Source organism: Trachymyrmex septentrionalis, unplaced genomic scaffold (assembly GCF_001594115.1).
Source record: "Trachymyrmex septentrionalis isolate Tsep2-gDNA-1 unplaced genomic scaffold, Tsep1.0 scaffold37, whole genome shotgun sequence".
Taxonomy (NCBI): domain Eukaryota; kingdom Metazoa; phylum Arthropoda; class Insecta; order Hymenoptera; family Formicidae; genus Trachymyrmex; species Trachymyrmex septentrionalis.
The window spans coordinates 5,707,483-5,726,506 of NW_017305536.1; the positions used below are offsets into that span (position 1 = coordinate 5,707,483).

Below are 19,024 nucleotides of genomic sequence, written 5' to 3' on the forward strand. Positions count from 1 at the left end.
TCAATGATTATTCACTGATTCAGATTTAGAGAGTAGACAATTATATACGTCGTGGAAGAGAAGCATCATAAAATGTCACGGTTCTCTAAATACTTATTCAATCAAATATGTATGAGCAAAGCACGTCTTGATGGCAAAACTGTTGTGATAACAGGAGCAGGTAGAGGTCTCGGGAAGGAGACTGCCAGAGATTTATACGCAAGAGGTAAATTTTATTAAAAATATTTTTAAGTTATTCTGAATTTGAAATTTATTATATAAAAATAAATAAAATATATGTGTTATTGATCAAGCAACACAAAGTCTAACATAAGACATTTTTAAGTCTATCTGCAAAAAAAAACGTCTTATGACGCGATTTCAGACACTTTTTGTTGGCAAGTATCTGAGTCCAAAATATCATTATAAGATTATTCGTGTTGCATTCACTTTTTACATTCAGAATCTTCGCTTTCTCTCAATATCCGAATAAATATATTATTTTATTTTAAGTGTAAATTTTTGGACATTTCAAGCAATATCTATATGTTATGTAAGAATATATCATATAAAAATAATTCGTAAAAGATACTATAATCATTTCTTTATTAGAATATTAGGTTTTTTCGGTTATTTTTTATCTTATTTAGAACTTTATGAAGACTCTTTTACAACTTCATAAATAAAATATATACTCTTAAACATACTTTAAATAACATATGCGCTTAGGCGCTAGAATAATTCTAGCTTGTAGAAGTATGGAAAGGGCAAATAAAGCAATTGAAGATATAAAAAATAATCCACCTTCAAGGTAAATGAATAAACTCGTAACACAATAAGAATAAATTATGTACTATTTGCTTTCTTTCTTATTTTTTCTATAAAATTATATTTATCTTCATTAAATTTTTACATGTTGAAAATGATAATATAAACCTTAAACTTATGGCTATTTTTAGGATCAATAAAGATGAATATAAAAATAACGCAGGTGAACTTGCTACTTATTCTTTGGATTTACTTAGTTTGAAAAGCGTAAAGGATTGCGCAAAAAATTTGCTGACGAACGAAGCAGCTATTCACATGCTTATAAATAATGCCGGTATAGGATCACCGTTTTCTCTGGAGAAAACGGAGGATGGTAATGAAATGACACTGCAAGTCAATTATCTCAGCCATTTTCTTTTGACACTTCTGCTGTTGCCAAAAATGCAGTTGTCTTCTCCCAATTGCAGAATAATCAATGTCTCGTCAAGTGCACATATGTGTACGTAAAACGATTATAGTTTAAAAATGAAAAACGAGTGTTTTTTTTTGTTTAAAGTATTCGCATTTTATTATAAAATATAATTGTAAGAAAAATGGTTTATTATAGTTACTGACATAGATTTCGATGATCTTAATCTGGAGAGGTCTTATAAACCATTTAAAAGTTATGCACGAAGCAAGCTAGCAAACATCCTGTTCACAAAGGAATTGACTAATCAATTAACAAGTATGATAAAAAATATTATTAATTACAATAAGTCATATTTAACATTGATTAATTAATATTTAATAATTGATAATTGTTAATGGTATTTATTACGCAATAATAAAAAATGTGCAAAGATTATAAAATGTTATAAAAAGTTATAAAAATATGGTTATATAATATATACGAGTAGTTATAAAAAGTTTATGCAAAGTGTAAAAAATTATCCAAATTTTGATTTTTAGAGGCAAATATTCACGGAATAAACACATATTGTTTACATCCTGGTATTATACAGACCGAAATATGGGATCATGTCAGAAACACAATGTTTCCAGGTGCAAACTTTGTTTTTAATATATTTGGGCCATTTATGTATAAAAAGAATGCTGAACAAGGAGTGCAAACGACAATATATTGTTCGGTAGACGAAAAGACAGTTAATGATACCGGTCTTTATTATACGTAAGAATTCACTATACATAAATTATTTTTACAAAATTATTCTTATATAGAATATAATATATATGTATTCAATTCCACATTAATTTTCTTTCATTAATGTTTATATATAGAAATTGCAATGTTGCTGCTCCGTCTCGAAATGCAAACAATCGTCAATACGCTACAAAATTGTGGAATGCATCCTGTCATCTTTTACATCTGGAACCAGAAGAAAATTTTACCAGATTTTTGGAAACCGTTTCACGTCAAATGCTTTAAAAATTTCTTTTTTATTTTTAAGAGATTTATAGGAATTTTTAAAATACTTATATTATTTAATTTTAATTTTCAAATAAATAAAATGTTTAGTAAAAAAAGATACTAAAGACAAAAATTATTCTAATGAATGTATAAGTATATCATCATTCAATTCATATATCTTAAACTCTTGCTTTAAAATAAAAAACTGTGAAAAATGCCCACTCTCTAAAAAATATCGGTATGGATTTAACATCATGCGATGTTTATGTAATTTTTATCATGTTGTTAATATTAACATTATAGTGAAAATTATATAGACATTGCATGATATTAAATTTATACCGATATTTTCTGGAGTGCAAATACTAATAATGAATAAACAGTATTTAATTTTATGAAGAAAAAAGTTGTTTATTTTTTTATTATCTCTTACTAACATATAAAAAAGTTTATATGTTTTATTGTATAATATTAGTTATCATAGTGTGCCTTCCAACAAGTGACACAAGTGACATAATGGATCATTACGTTTTTATTATTTGCCAATATCAAACAAAGATGACATAATCACTGTATCGCATCGTGTCGCTTGTTGGAATGCACACATAAACGTTTATGTTTAGTATTAAACAAAAAAATAAAAACAGCTGAACTGTAAGGATAAAACTATTAAAAATTGTTTATTTTTATTTTTACACATTAAAAATAAAAATGATACGAACAATCTCTAAATCTAATCTATCAATCTTGATTCATCCACAAACGAATGGAGTGGGGAGAAAACGAGCTAGTGTGATAATAATGGTATAATGACGGATCATTTTTCTAGCGCATGTGCATCGGTGGAGCTGTTGAACCAACGATGTGTCACGTCGTATGTTGGATGCAAAACTTTTGTTTTAATAGGCTCAACATTCAGAAGATTAAGGAGATCGACAAGAGGTAAGTATAAATTTAATTAATTGTAATGGATCCTAAGATGGCAAAAGGAGCTTTTAAGAAGCAAGTGTTGATACTCTATGTAATATTTCTCCAAAATTAAATATTTTATTTTATATTAATATAATATGTTCAAAAAATTATTATTGTTTTCTTCAATTTCAGCTTAATTGTAGCGTAAAATTTGTATTAAATATATTATTTTTATTAAATATATATGTGATATATTAAATTCATGACGATGAGTGATATGCGCGCTTGTACATATGCATGTGTGTGTTCGTGTATATGTGTGTACACATATCATATATATATAATTGTATATTTAGTATATGCACGTATCTTATATTCTTTCAATTTTTAAAAACATTCAGGAAATGTTTTAAGATCGATTACTGACATACCTTTCACCTTACTTTAGATACATTACTGAGACCGTATGCACCGTGCATGCGTTAGAAAAGCGGCTCGTATACCATCACTGGCAAATGCACTTGCTGACATTGAGGCAATCCTGAATCTGCGTCCGATTACACAGCTTAGTTACGACCCAAACGATTTAGCATACCTCAGCCCGGGACATTTTCTGGTTGGAACAGCCCTTGCCACAATTTATGTGATATAAAAATTCGTTAATGCGATGGCAGAGAGTTGATCAACTACTATACAAGATAGCACTTTTGAAGAAGGTGGAGTGCTGAATACCTTCATTCGCTTCAAGAGCGTTTTAAATGGAAGGCCAATAAGGGCATGCAGTTAAAGTTTGGTCAGCTTGTACTCATGCGGTAACAGGGCCTAGCTTTCATGTAATGGCTATTAGGTCGAATCCAGGAAGTTCACCCCGGCTCTGATGGTGTTGTGCGAACCGTCACGATCCGAACCATCAAGGGAGTATTTGTAAGGCCTTTATCCAAACTCGCAGTATTGCCATTACATGGAGAATGGATTCTCCAGACACATGTTAACCTGAATCTATTTATAATCGTTCCTAGTTTAGTTTAGCCATAGGTTCATTAGTCTGTAAGAGTTTCTTGTACATGATAACAGCGAATGTCTTATGCAATGTCATTCGATCAAGTTATGAGCAAATGATTTTCCCTTTTTTTCTTCTTCTTTTCTTTTGGATTATGCGTTTTAAAAACACTTTCTTTCAAGGACATCGTGTTTAGTTTATATTATTCGACAACATACTTCTACTTTCTTGACTCGCGTGCGGCTCGTATCGGCGTTCGTGTAATCTGTGATTCCTTAACGCATCTTTGTTGTTCTCTCTCTTTCTCGACTACGCAATCGTCGACATAGGCGCGAAATAATTCAGCGTAGAGCGGCAGTTGTATCTCAGTGAACAATAAACGGAATAATTAAAACTCAGGGAGTGATTAATTCTCGACCACGCTCGAACGCGAGAATATCCAGTGTATTATTCGTGTGGACAAGCATGCACGATCAAGAGTCGCGCTAATGAGTTTATTTAATTTTGGGATTGCTCATGATTTGCGTTGTGAAAATCAACATTTTTTAATAGCATCTTTTACGGCAAAGATCTTTAATAATACTGAAAGATTAATAGCGTTTTTCGCTGAGAGAACCAGTACAACATTAATGCGTAGTGCAACTTTATTGCATTATTGTGAAAACCAGTTCACATATTTTTTCAGTGTTTAATGTTCCATTGATAAAACTGGTGCAACAAATTTGCACTGAATTCTATTTTTTTTGCGTATAATCTCATATTAGCATTTTTTAAATTATTTTTAACCTCTTGATCGTTTTAAAACAAAAAATCTTTTTCTTTTTAATTAACTTAGTAATTTAACGACCAAGATTAACGAATATGTTCGTGAGCCAAATAGGAGTGGAATACAATTTTCAAACAGCGTTTCTAATAGACAGTCTGTAAGAATATGAACGTACGAACGTGTGACTAGTCAATGAACGTCATCAAGCAATAAAATCGATCGTAAATTAAGTGTGTTTGGGTTTCGAAAATATTAGCTTTGGTTGGCCACACAGATTGTAATTGTATTCGAAATACCGTTGTCGCAGCATACATGTGTATTCAATAATAGTCTTCCCTCGTATATATATATTTGCGTTTCGCCATGAGGAGACCGCGTGATTTCTCCCATAACGCCTCATGATCGGGCTCGACTCCGTTGTTCGTTTTCGTGGATGGAGAGGGAGTCTAGCTGCCACTATCGAAGGAGCGTGTACGCTTTTCTCGAGCGCGTTCTAGCGCATTACGGTAGTCTTTTTGTGGTGCGTGGCTTGTGGAACGGATGAAGTAAATAAAGTGTACTCGATTGATATTCGGACATTCATTCATCCACCTTTCGTGCTTAATAATCGCGATTAGTCGTAGTAGTGATCTACGCAGGTACTTCATCACGGACCAGGCAAATATCGGAACGCCATAGGCATCCCGCATTAGTGCGACTTATCGATGCCTTTTGAATTCTGCGTTCGCCATAGGCATCCCGCATTAGTGCGACTTATCGATGCCTTTTGAATTCTGCGTTCAACAAAGTGAAATTGATAATAAGTGAATTCCAGTAAAAATAATCAATAGTATATTAATTAATCGTAGATCAAAAAGAACTAACACAAAAGAACATAAAATGTGGTTTTTCAATAAAACATGCACAAGCAAAACATGTCTTGATGGCAAAACTGTTGTGATAACCGGAGCTAATAGTGGTATCGGCAAGGAGACTGCTAGAGATTTATATGCGAGAGGTAATGTCACTGAAATGATAATTTAAGTTATACTTAAACTTTAAAATTTAAATAGATATTTTATATAAATGAAATATAAATTTATTATTGATTAAAAGATAGTAATTGTGCCTTTAAGTATAATACAAATGTGATTTGGTTAATGACGTGAAGATATCGGATATTATCGTCAATATCTCAAAGTGTCTCAAGATGCTAATACGGATCTGTGGTTCTTATTGTTTTGTGATATTTTAAGATCATAATTAAAATGATTTTAAATATAAGAACGCACTATGAATACCGGTAAAAAATTTTTTGGGTCGCTCAGTTACACTCTCAGCTGTTAATGATGGTGAAATAAAGTTTTAGGCAAATGATAAATGTAATAAAGTCACCCACATACATCACAAGATGATATAGAATCATCGAAAAAAATGGCAATTATTGAATAAAAATACGTTTAAATATCAATAATTAATATTTTATTTAATATTTTCTTATATTCTTAATATTAATATGCTTAAAATCTCTATAAACTTTTCGAACAATCTAATAAAATGCATTTTCGAATACATTTGTATAAATAATGTGTGCATTTAGGTGCTAGAGTAATTCTGGCTTGTAGAAATATGGAAAAGGCAAATAAAGCAGTTGAAGATATAAAAAGTAATCCACCTTCAAGGTAAGTAAATAGAACTTATAACAAGAATTAATTAAATTTATTACTATATCCTTTAATTTTCTCTTTTTCTCTTTATGAAATATATATTTTAATTAAATTTTTGTATGTTGAAAAAATGATGATGTGGTTTTCAACTTTATGGCTATTTTTAGATTCCATAAAAGTGAATACAAAAATAACGCTGGTGAGCTTGCGATTTATTTTCTGGATCTACGTAGCTTGAAAAGCGTGAGAGATTGCGCTAAAAATTTGCTGATGAACGAAGCAGCTATTCACATACTTGTAAATAATGCCGGTGTGGCTGCATATCCAAATGAGAAAACAGAGGATGGGAATCAGACGACACTACAAGTCAATCACCTTGGTCATTTTCTTTTGACACTTCTATTGTTGCCAAAAATGCAGAAGTCTTCTCCCAATTGCAGAATAATCAATGTCTCATCAATTGTACATATTTGTATGTAAAACGATTATTGTAATTTACAAATGAAAAACGAGTATTTATTATATTTAGGATTCTCGTTTAAAGTACAATTGTAACAAAAAATCTTGTTATAGTTGCTGATATAGACTTCGACGACATTAATTTAGAGAAATCTTATGCACCATTTAAAAGTTATATACAAACCAAATTAGCGAACATTCTATTTACCAAGGAACTCGCTCGTCGATTGAAAAGTATACCAAAAAAGGAAACATTCTTTCACAAAGTGGAAATTATGTTTATTTTATCTATTTTCCCAGTGAAAAATTTTTCATGCATGAATATGTATAAATATGTATCAATATACATAAACACGCATAAATATTCATATAAATATAATTATATAATTATATATTATATAAAATATATCCATATACGAGTATGGTTAATCCTTTTTTTCTTTTGTAAAATTATTCTCTTTTTAGTGTAATATAGAAATAATAATAGTAATGTGAAAACATAAAAAATAATTAAAGGGATAATTTTTGTATTGTTTATTTTAGAAAAAAACAAGTTTAAGGAAAAAATTATTTTGTGTAATTATATATAAAATTGTGCATAATTATGTATGAGCAATTTTTTTTTACATTTTTCCAAACTTGTTTTTTCTATAACCAAGAAATACGAAAATTATCCCTTTAATTATTTTTTATGTTTTCACATTGCTATTATTTTTTCTATATTACACTAAAAAGTAATAATTTTACAAAAAAAAAAGATATATGAATATATGTAGACATTTCATAATAATACATAATTATACATGTAAATATGCGTGTAAATATTTATGCGTGTGATTATTTATGCGTTTTTATGCATGTTTATATATATTTTTTACCGGAAATCTTTAATCTATATCTTTTATCTATTTAAAAATTGCTAGTTAATTGTTAACGATTTATTATATAATGAAAAAATATGCAAAGAAGATAGATTCTTATACAAGATTTCTATTTATAGCAGCAAACATCCATGGAATAAACGTGTATTCTTTACATCCTGGTATTATACCAACTGAAATATCACGGTATAGCAGTAGTACAATGTTTCCAGGTGCAACTTTTTGTTTCACTTTATTTGCTCAATTGCTTTATAAAAATACTGAACAAGGAGCGCAAACAACAATATATTGCTGCATAGATGAAGAGATAGCCAATGAGACTGGACTTTATTATTCGTAAGAATATATCATACTAAAGTAAATAATTTTGTAATTTTAAGAATAAATCAAATATAAATAAATTGTCTATATGAGGCTCCGCGATTGTTGATATAATATTTAATTAATATATTTACAAAATAATAAGATATAATTCACAAATATATATATTTAATTGAAATGAAATAAGTCTAAGAACGTTTTTGGACATTTTCAATATTTTTTGGCAGACCAAATAAGTACTTAGTTTACTGAGAGAAAAAAATTTGTTGTGGCAACTGTAAAGTACAACTCTAAAATTTAAATACTTGCAACTAGTTTTAAAAAATAAAAAGAATTAAAGTAGTACCGAATACTATAAAAATATATAGTACTATAAAAGTATAATATTCAGTATTGCTTAATTCTTATTACTTTGTAAAACTACAAAGTTGCAAGTACATAAATTATTAGAGTTATTAATTTAATAGTTGTTAAAAATGTTGTAAACAAATCCTACAGCATCTGAAAGTACAAGTACAACTTAAAATCTTTTAAATGAGTTTTTATTATATTTATGATAGTATGACTTATCTTCATCAAATTATGGCTGTTTTAATTGTTGACTTTCTGTATAATTACGCAGTTCAACAAAAAAAACTTTTTCTTTTCGAAGTGCTATATCTCGAAAATTTTTTTTGCGATGAATACATCATCAGAATTTGCGTAGTACATCAAGATCTTTAATAAATTGCAATAAATAAAAACCACCTCAATTTACTAAAAATCTTGATATACTACGCAAATTCTTACGACGGCACCATGTTCAGCAAAAAAATCTTTGAGATATGATATTTTGAAAAGACAAACTTTTTTTAATGTACAATGTATATACAATTATATTCAATTATATTCAATTTTGTATTATCTTTTTTTATATTTAGAAATTGCGGTGTTACCACTCCATATCGAAAAGCAAACAAACATCAATATCCCGAAAAATTGTGGAATGAATCCTGTCGACTTTTACATCTAGAACCTAAAGAAGATTTTACCACATTTTTGGAAACTGTTTCACGTCAAATGCTTTAAAAAATATCTTTATTCGTGAACGAATTCGGAATAAAATTTATTTTATTTTAATTTTTAACAGATTAAGGGCCGATGTTTTTTCGGATAAACTGCATGATAATTTATGTAATGGATAAAAGAAAGGGAGAAAGTACAAAAGCGAGTAAGTTATTTACATAAATTGTATGTATAATGACCTTATTATCTAAGAATTTTATTTACAATACTAGATTTGTGTACTTAAATTCTACATGTAATTAATAACGATTTATATTGTTGAAAGACTTTCTTAATAATAGTAATGGTTTTAAGATAGTCCTCTTAAGATGATACTCTTATTAGAGAAAGCCTTAAATCTTTTTCGTGATAATTGTGGCTTTGTTCAATCGATCTTTGTCGAATGAAATTCAAAGGTACTTATTAACAGATATTAGTCAAATGCAGAAAAATATATAAAAGTAAGACATTTTTTATTAATAAATAGATAATAATATTTAGTAGTATTTTACAATGTCACGAATAATTTCATTAAACAATTATTATTGCATCAGACATCCTTATTGAATACCTTAAATCCCTATTTGGAAAACTAGTTGACAGCGCGCTTGGATTTGACTTAATCGAAGCTCGAGAGGTGGAGTGAAAGAATTTGTCTGCTTTCGCGTTGAATCAGAAACCGTCATATTAATCTGTTTCATTGTAACATTCGCAAGTGAATGTCGACTTTATGACCGATTCAAACTAGTGAATCGCGATCCGTCAAAACGCCTTTTTCGCGGGCACGATAAACTTTTAAAAGGGCTAGATTGAACGATAAATCGTTGATGTATGCGCTACGGCAATACGTTTCGTCGCGTATAACGATGACTGCAGGAATTGAGCCACTCATCTTGTATGTCACGTTCAGAGTTGGTGCATCGAGATAATTGGTGAGAAAAAAATTGATAGGCATAACAAAAAAAATACCGATATTTCGGTTAATTATTTTTGTATTTTACATATGTATATGACTTCTATTCTATTATCTTATAAGAATATTTAAATTAAGGTAAAATTAACTTTTAGTATACACAACGATTCTCCAATCCTTTGTTTCACACGATGAATCGTTTGTGTTTTATATAATTTTCATTATTTTTACAGCTATACAAAAATTAAGTGATTTTTACATATATTTTAACATATTTTTACATATCCGTATTTATAAGTGTATTTAAAAAATTGTATACTCATAGGTGGCGACTTTTGTGAAGTGTGTGTGGAGTATTCCACACATCAGAATTTTTTATGTGTGGAATTCCACATATGAAAAATTCTTCATAAACAACAAATTTGAAAATAACAAGTGTTAAACTAAAAATAGTTAAATTTTTTTGGAACTTTTAAATTTCAATCAAAATTTCAATTACACACACTGAGCGGAACCACAAGCGCGGCCGATAAAATATTCACGCAGTTCTCTTTTGTAGTTCGTATTCTTTTCCGCGAAGAGCGCTAGTCTATAGTTTTTCGTGCACATCTTATTAGCGAATAGTCTTTATTTGTTTCGGAATATACGAATTCATATTCGTATATTCGATAATATTCAGTAGTTATATTGCATGTGCACTCCGAGATTGATAAACTTTATAGAGAGATATTGATGCACTTATGGATGAGTTTATTAAAAAAAAATAAAATTCGGAATTCAACGTTTGCTCTACGAGATTAAATTTATTACATTTTTTCATTAAGTTTTGTTTTGCGAGTTTAAGTATGTTTCAAGTTAAACTATAAACATTTATAAAATATTTATAATTTCGTTGGTCATTATTTTGTACGATTATAAAGAGATTTTAATATGGAGATTAAATAAATTCTGGAAATTTTTTGCCCTCCCCTCCCCCCCCTCCCCCCCACGATTAAGTTGTCCAACTCCACACATAACGAATCGACAAATCGCCGCCCCTGTATACAATAAGTATTATAACTTATTATAATGTTAATACTTGATGCTGGCTTTTCATTTTTCAAAGAAGAAATTTGCAGGATAATGATCTAATCGTGTCTATTAAGGGTACATTAATTGAGAAAGAAGTAAAGTACAAAATAGGAAGATTTAAATTTTCACAGACTCTTATTTATTCACAGATAGACAATGTCTGATAAACGCAAAATTATACTTATTATTTTTAATATACAATAAGTACGAAATTGCAATTTTGCTCGCATTTTTTGCTCGTAGCAAAGAAATTGATTTTTTATCAACGATGTCTGAAAAGCGTTAGACCACAATTTGCATGTTCATGCTGACCGCAGACAGAAGAAAATGAGTTTATTACGTTCTTGAAGGTCAACTTTGTAGAGAAAGGAAGAGCATCGGACGACCGAATCTCGTTAAGGGCGAGTCTCGCATTTACCCCCGACTACCCGAGGCGTACTTGCACACGTTGAACAATTTATTGCATCTTTCTTGCGCGTTAAAGCGTACTATGAACCGCATACCTTATGCTTGGTTCCCAGCTGGGTTGAATCATAAATCGTATGGCTTTCTCCTTTGCTCTCTCGGACTTTCGTCCTCTGATCCTCGATCCACGGTCACTCTTATTTCTTATACTAGTCGGAAGACTCCTTCGTGCACCTTCAAGTGCAGCAATGTTCAAGCTTGTTCTCGTTGGATGTACGAGTTCTGCTATCTCTACTCGCTCGCGCTAGTTATTTGAATCTTCACTTCATGTGCCTTACGCAAGCTTTTACCACTCGCTTTTACCCTTCGTATGTTTACGAGCCGCTCCATTTGAGATACGAGTGCAAGCTGCATCGTTATATGTTCGCAACATTTCATGCAGTACTTCCCAAACAAGAACAATGTTTGTATTAAGGGCTCTATATTAACAGGATATACTTCTGTGTGAGATCTGAAAAAATTTTTTTTCGTGGATTTTTGGTGACATAAACCTATTTTTCATTACATTTTAAATATCTCATAATCAGTGAAATTCTGTATTAATTGGACATGAAAAATATTTTAAGCATAAGTATCGCTATAAAAAAGTTTTTTGAGGATTATGTAAAGGATTATACAATTCTAAAATTTATAATACGATTACAATTAATATTTTAATGAGGTACAGTACAATATCATTGAATTATGTCATTGAATATCACTGTGATAAAGAAAAAAGTACAATTTATTTATATCTGAATGCAACATCTATCGTTAGTAATTTGGCAAAATACAATAAATTTTTTGTTTTTAAAACGTGTTTTATATGTGACGCAATTGTTACATATACAAATAATATACAATTTCTAATAGCTAAGATTTATCTCTGAAAATACTGGGCCTTTCTTTGCAAGTGAGCCTTTTCTAACATTTCGCAATTTCGTTCTGAAATACATATATATAGGTATATATATATTTCATTGAGGACGATTATTCGATAAGCAACAGCAAACGTTACAGTATCGAATACATAATTAATGAAATTCACAGTGAGAATTCTAATAGACAATTATATACGTCGTGGATAGAGAAGCATCATAAAATGTGATTTTTCTAATTCTTCTTCAATCAGACGTGTACGAGCGAACCACATCTTGATGAAAAACAGTTGTGATAATAGAAGTAAATAGTGATCTCGAAAAAGAGATTGTCAGAGATTTATAGGTAAGAAGTAATTTTATTCAAATAATATTTTCAATAAAAAAGTTGTTCTAAACCTTGAAATTCAAGCCTTAAAATTACATACTACATGAAATAAATAAGATATATGTGTTATTATAATTAAGAAGTGTCTAAGTCTAAAATATTATTGTAGGATTGTTCGTGTTACGTTCACTTTTTACATTCGGAATCTTTATTTTTTCAAGCAATATAATCTATGAGTTATGTGTATTTTTGGGATTATCCAGATAGTATTATTATAATTATAAGTAGTTATTTTATAGAATCACGAATAATTTTCATCAAACATTTATTCATCATGTAACCTACATTTATTGAATTGAGATTGAGACTGTCATGAGAGTTACGTAATGCAAATTCTAACTCAATCGAAGAAAAATGGAATATAAAATTTTTTTAATTGAGCGACTGAGCGAACAGACATTGTGATGAAGTCACGCGTCATCAATACGAAAATGTCTATCGATGATGAAATATTTGTGCTTTTCACGCATCCCTATTTCGGGACCTGCGAATTATCCTTCTGCACCCTATATTCAGCCGGGAATGAAATATCACTCCCTCTGGGAGAATTTGATATACTGAGACACGTGCGCAAACCCCATTACATCACGTTTACGGCGACCACAACGCAGAAACTTAATAATTACATTACGTCACAACCCTCTTTTGTGACAACTACATACATTACTAAGAAGCATGTGATTACAGTTTATTCCGACGATGTTTTTACACGTACAAAATAATTCAGCTTTAACAACAATCCGGTTTTTTATAACTCATAATAAGATGTATGGCTTGATATATAATGCGATGCAAAATTACTTTTGATCTCTGTAAATAGCTTACATAAATAGTTTCTATAAACAAATAATGATCTTAATAACTCTATTGTATATCTTGATAAAAAAAAAAATCTATTCTATAAATGTAAGAAGAATAATTAAACAAGCTGAGATAAACTAAAGCGCGCTAATGTGATAAAATTGTAGACTGGAATTAAGTATTGTTATCATAATATTTATTTTTAAGATGTGTACAGAGTATGTAGTATTTAGTTTAATATTTTATATTTATACGCTCATGATTATTTAGGATCAATCAATCTTAAATACAATATTATTAGAGATAATTCTAATTCATAATTTTTAGAAATATAGCGCCGTGATTATAAACGACTATAAACAATAGCTTATAAACAGCCAATTATCGTTTTTCAATAATTTTGTAATGGTATTGGTTTTGATTCTGCGCAATATTATAATTTCATATTTATTCTATTATAATATATTATAATTAGCTCGATTAATTTCGTTCACGTTGCCGCGATTCAGGAAGTTAGAATTCGCGTTGTTAAATAATTGTCCATTCATTGATAACGCGGTGATACGTAAACATTTTAGTCGTTGTTAATGGCAATTTAGTATATATTTGTTACCAGGTTGAAATAAAGAGCCGAACGAAACGAATAACCGCGATTATACACAGGACATGTAATTACCGACAGAGCCGCGGATTCGTCGCACAGGCTATCGTGTAGCAGCACGTATGTAATTATTGGGTTACTGTCAGGCATATCTTGTCGGCGAGTTTTATCGCGATTAAAACGAGATAGAGTTTGTGGCGGCGAAAACAATCAATACGATATCAATGCATCGTGTGTCAATTCACCGAGATTGAATTTCGACCGCGGACAATCTCGCTTTTTTTCGACCAATGTGAATCTTTAAAATGGATAAGTATCAGTCATATCACACAGTTAATTTATTAAGTCGATTACACGATGACTTAAGAGATGACAGTTAATAAAGTAATAAACTTATCAAATATTTTATCAATTATATTAAATAAATATTACTATTTTAATAATATACACATATTGACAAAAAATATTTTTAAAAGTTACTTTATGTTTGTTTATATTTTTACTTTATATTTTTTTCCAAGTTTTAATATAGTGTATGTGTGTGTTATGATTTTTCAAATTTTTGATAAAGATATTTCTATTTAAAGAAAATCTCTTTTTCAGAATTTAAGAAGAAAAGGAAGAACAATATATAAATAGATCATAATTGTTAACAATTTCCTTAAATGCTGGAAATTAATTAACTCATAGCATATTGTCTCTGTTATTAATATTGATATATATTAACATCAAGATGATAATAGATAACGTACAGTTAAATAAATAACTTGATTGAATGAATCGTCAATTGATAAATTAGCATTTATTTATTTCGTTGACGATTCATTAAAAAGATTGTTCTCACATAATTTATATCAGATTCATATTTTTTTCATAGCGAGATCTATCGAACTGTCGCAATTTACTAGCCTAATTTAAAAAAATTACAGTGTCACTCACCGTCTTCAGCGTCTCGAAGTTTCCTCTCTTCAACATATCTATTAGCCTCTGATGTTCCATTTCCTCCTTTGTCATATACATCTTCTTATTCTTCAACTTCTCGTTTTCATAATCGTCGCACAAGATATTGTGAAAATTCACCTGCTGTACAACATGATCCGGTTTCGTTTGCTCGACAGGATTTTCCGGCAGATCTTGCTCAAATTGCAGGTTCTTAACGAGAACTTCATTGACCACTGCACCACGTTCGTCAGCATTCTTTGTCATTTCTTCAACTACGCGTTCTTGCAACTTTTCATCGAACTGAAGTTTATTTCGAGAAAGTTCTTCCTCAGCCTCCTTCGACCTCGAGTCTTTCTGGCTCTCTAATTCATCGACAGGAATCGTAGCGGTTGACAAATTGCTATTCTCTCGCGAATGAATCGTCAGTTGGTTCTGATCTTCTCGCGAAGCGTCCTCGTAAACGCCCGCGAGATCTTGGAGGATTGTCGACTCGTCTGGATCTTGTGTAATCTCTTCGTGACCTCTGGATTCTTTCATCTCTGGAGATCGAGACCTGATACTTGATTTAACGTCATCCTGACAAGATGATCCCGATTGGAAAGTGGCAAAAGTTCTCGCGGGTTCATTAAAAACAATCTGCTGCTGTGGATTCCACTTAACATAAATTGAATTTTCCTTTCTCTTATCCGATTCTTTCGATTTGCCGTTTGGTAAACTCTTCTGCATCTTCAGACACTGCTTCAATCCGACCTCCGGATACCTACAGACCAAATTCTCGCTCTTTCGATCGTCCTCCTCAATTGTTTCGAGATGCTCGTGTCGCAACTCGCCAGTCTCGTCCTCGAGCGTCAATGGCACTTCTTTGACAGTTGATTCTCGATCTTTAGAAACGCCGACCTTTTCACCGTAAGGTGATGTTTGCAGAGAAGGTCGAAGAATTGATTCAAGATCATCTGCGTGGATTACTTGCGGTTGCAGGCTACGTTCGTAAATCCTCTCCACGTGATCGGGAGAAGCATAACGCGTGATTCTGACGGACGGGACGTTTTCGCAGACAGCAATCTTGGATCTTCCAGCATTCTGCTCATTCGGTTGTGACTGCGAATCATTGATCGTGGTGTAAACTCGATTGTTCGGCTTGAAACTGGACGAAGGTGTGCTAATTGACATATTCGCTCGATCTTGCGATCCTACACCATCTTGCGAAGATACACCAAGATCTTTGCGCGGTAGGATCAATGGTCTTTTACCCTCCATCGATGCTCCTGCGACCTGTTGACACCTGTTTCGCGGAGTACGTGACTCCACTTGACCTTGAAGAGCTCTAACACGAGCACTAACAGCTGAGCCATAAATCGGTTGCTCGTGTCGCGATTGATCGATTGATCTAGGCTCTCTTCGGGCATCGCTGCAAAACTGAAGTCGGCGTCGCGGCGATTCGATCGCGACGCGGTCAGATTCCGCTGACGAAGCGATCCTCGAGCTACCTCGTGAATAGTTTGCAGCGCATCTCGCCGACACTTCCGTCGATTTACAAGTCGCCTCGACCGTTTTATCGGCAGCGCCGGGTTGCGGCGTCAGCCTGCTTGCCGTAGCAGCTGGCCGCCTACTTTCTCCGTCCTTATTTGGTGAGATCGGTTCGCCTTGGTCACTAAAGCTGCCTCCAAGCAATGGTAGGCCCTTCGTGGGGCCCCGCTCGCACGGCGGGTCCATCTCCTCTTTAGCAAGCGAGTGCGCAGCAGCCGCCGCTGCACAGTTTCCATCCACTCCGTTTCCAGAACGCTTCAAGGACGGCCTTCTGTAGGAAATAATTGATGACGTCGTTGTCGTTGCTGTGGCCATCGACATCGTACCGATAGACATCTCGATTATCTTCGAATTGCAGTTAATAGTTGTTCTACTGTGATCAGACTCACTTATCGCCTTCGTCAAATTTATAATCCTACTCGATGCTGTAGGTTTCTCTTCAAGATTCGCTTCGACACGCCTGGACTTGAAACTCGAACCAAGGAGTCCTCTCTGAGGGATCCTGGAGGCTGGATTGGAATCACCAGATTTCGATGATGCGATATTCGACTGAGTACTGAAGCCATAATCCTGCTTACTCCTCACCGCCAAGTACTCTTTGTACGTGCCTTTACTGGTGTTCACACCGACGTTCACCTTCTCTGGCCTGACGCGCTCCAACCGGCGATTCACGCGAGTCAGGTCGTCATAACTCGACGAGGTTCCTCCATTCAATCTGTCCTTCGCTTCGTCGGTCGATGTCCGAGATCGCGAATCTTGACCACGACATCTTCGGTGATTCTTCTCGGCGCTGCTGTTGGACCTCGTCAAAGGTTTTTCACGAGGAGCTGCCGGGAAGTTTTGGCTGTGCGCTTGATTCAACCATTCGTCTACCCTTTTCTGGACTTCTCCTTTGCGTAGTAAAATCTCAGGCATCTTCGAACGACTACTTTCGATTGTGTCCATTGTAACTGGCGGCGAAACATAACAGATATCTTGTTGATGTCCTTTATTAAAGTCCTTCTGTCTATCCCGCGAACGCTGTCTCACTTGAGTCTGCTGGTTCACCTTTAGTACCGCTTGAATTTTTTCCCTTGTCGGAATAGATTTAGTTTGAATCTTTCCACTGGATTTTATCTGCTTCGACTTTACCTGCTGCCGTTTCTGCTGATTCATCATTATTGCCTCGAAATTTGTCACACTGATATTACCAACATCACTGAGGTCCGACGATCTACGATAATCTAGATCCTCGTATTCATCCAGAATATTGTTCACCGATTGAGTGTCAATCGAACTGATGCTCTTCGACTTGTTTCTCGCGACACTCTCGTCGCTGCTCGAGTAATTGCTCTGTTGCTGCTGCTGCTGCTGACGTTCTCGGCTGATCTGTCGCTTGGGACGTAGCTTCGACTTCTGATATTTTATCACCGCGTTTTCGAAGTGCGACGAAGCGCCTTCGATCTCTTCGCTTTGGTCCGTCTTCGAAGCGGACGATTGACGCGCGTAACGTTGCTGAGACGACTCCCGCCGATGATTGAGCATCTTGCCGTCGTCGGACATCGGCAAGTCCCGCCTAGCAATTGCCGATAAACCGGAAGTCCGGAAGGTCGTGAAGTTCTGCACGTTCCGCGAACACGTGTCCTCCTCGGCGTTCGTCAACCCTTTCGACGTGATCCATGAAGTAACCAGACGAAAGGCGCCGCCGTCCACATTGATCGCATCCTCATCGGCCAAAGGAATGTTGCTGCCGACATTGGATTTTGAAATTATCTCATCGTTCATCTTCTATCGCAAAACGGCATTTTAATAGTATCTTCTCAAAGAGAATAGGAACGAATACTGATGACTCGAAGAGATCCTGAAATGGAAATATTTAAATATATAGATTCTGGTAAAAATGTTTGAGATGAAAAGAGAAGAAAGAAGAAAAAGAGAAAATAATTAATAGCTGTTTTATATATATATAAAGTTATCTTTATAAAATTATATTTGATACACTGAGAAAAATATTCTAAAAATATTCTTGTTCCAACAAGTATAAAAAGTAACGAAAAGTAAAAAAGTACAAAAAAAAAACGAATTCTGATTATATAAATCAGAATAAACATTTTTCCGGTTTAGAATTTTGAAATTGTGAAAAGAAGTTTAAAAATATTTCGCAGACGATTTTTACTCAAATGTCAAATAATTTTTCTTAGCATCGTATATAATATTGATTTGTTCCGGAATAATGATTTAACACAAAAATCTACATTTTTTCTAAATAGACAACTATCGTTTAGACGCACTA

At 32.8% G+C, this 19,024-nt stretch overlaps 3 protein-coding genes across 3 annotated transcripts; 2 read left to right on the forward strand and 1 right to left on the reverse strand.

Moving 5' to 3' along the window:
* On the forward strand, positions 1-1,950 carry LOC108750766 (retinol dehydrogenase 12-like). The gene is made up of 5 exons (XM_018490488.1): positions 1-205; positions 709-790; positions 939-1,246; positions 1,355-1,474; positions 1,699-1,950. The coding sequence occupies exons 1-5, from the start codon at positions 73-75 to the stop codon at positions 1,920-1,922; spliced, it is 867 nt and encodes a 288-aa protein (XP_018345990.1). The 5' UTR covers positions 1-72; the 3' UTR covers positions 1,923-1,950.
* A 91-nt stretch (positions 1,951-2,041) lies between these two features.
* On the reverse strand, positions 2,042-18,516 carry LOC108750404. The gene is made up of 2 exons (XM_018489818.1): positions 15,223-18,516; positions 2,042-2,116 (listed from the first exon to the last, which is right to left on the reverse strand). Exons 1-2 carry the CDS (start codon positions 18,514-18,516, stop codon positions 2,111-2,113), a joined length of 3,300 nt encoding a protein of 1,099 aa, XP_018345320.1. The 3' UTR covers positions 2,042-2,110.
* LOC108750765 (retinol dehydrogenase 12-like) lies at positions 5,571-9,348 on the forward strand. Its single transcript, XM_018490487.1, has 6 exons — positions 5,571-5,833; positions 6,416-6,497; positions 6,650-6,954; positions 7,056-7,175; positions 7,942-8,158; positions 9,064-9,348. Exons 1-6 carry the CDS (start codon positions 5,716-5,718, stop codon positions 9,209-9,211), a joined length of 990 nt encoding a protein of 329 aa, XP_018345989.1. The 5' UTR covers positions 5,571-5,715; the 3' UTR covers positions 9,212-9,348.
* Positions 18,517-19,024: the final 508 nt, after the last annotated feature.

What these genes read in the sequence shown, in the direction of transcription:
- LOC108750766 (XM_018490488.1), top strand. Translation starts at nt 73, where the DNA reads ATGTCACGGTTCTCTAAATACTTATTCAATCAAATATGTATGAGCAAA. An exon ending in CAGAGATTTATACGCAAGAG is followed by an intron (nt 206 to 708) that starts GTAAATTTTATT and finishes ATATGCGCTTAG; the next exon opens with GCGCTAGAATAATTCTAGCT. An exon ending in AAAAATAATCCACCTTCAAG is followed by an intron (nt 791 to 938) that starts GTAAATGAATAA and finishes GGCTATTTTTAG; the next exon opens with GATCAATAAAGATGAATATA.
- LOC108750765 (XM_018490487.1), top strand. Translation starts at nt 5,716, where the DNA reads ATGTGGTTTTTCAATAAAACATGCACAAGCAAAACATGTCTTGATGGC. An exon ending in TAGAGATTTATATGCGAGAG is followed by an intron (nt 5,834 to 6,415) that starts GTAATGTCACTG and finishes GTGTGCATTTAG; the next exon opens with GTGCTAGAGTAATTCTGGCT. An exon ending in CTCATCAATTGTACATATTT is followed by an intron (nt 6,955 to 7,055) that starts GTATGTAAAACG and finishes ATCTTGTTATAG; the next exon opens with TTGCTGATATAGACTTCGAC.
- LOC108750404 (XM_018489818.1), bottom strand. Translation starts at nt 18,516, where the DNA reads ATGAACGATGAGATAATTTCAAAATCCAATGTCGGCAGCAACATTCCT.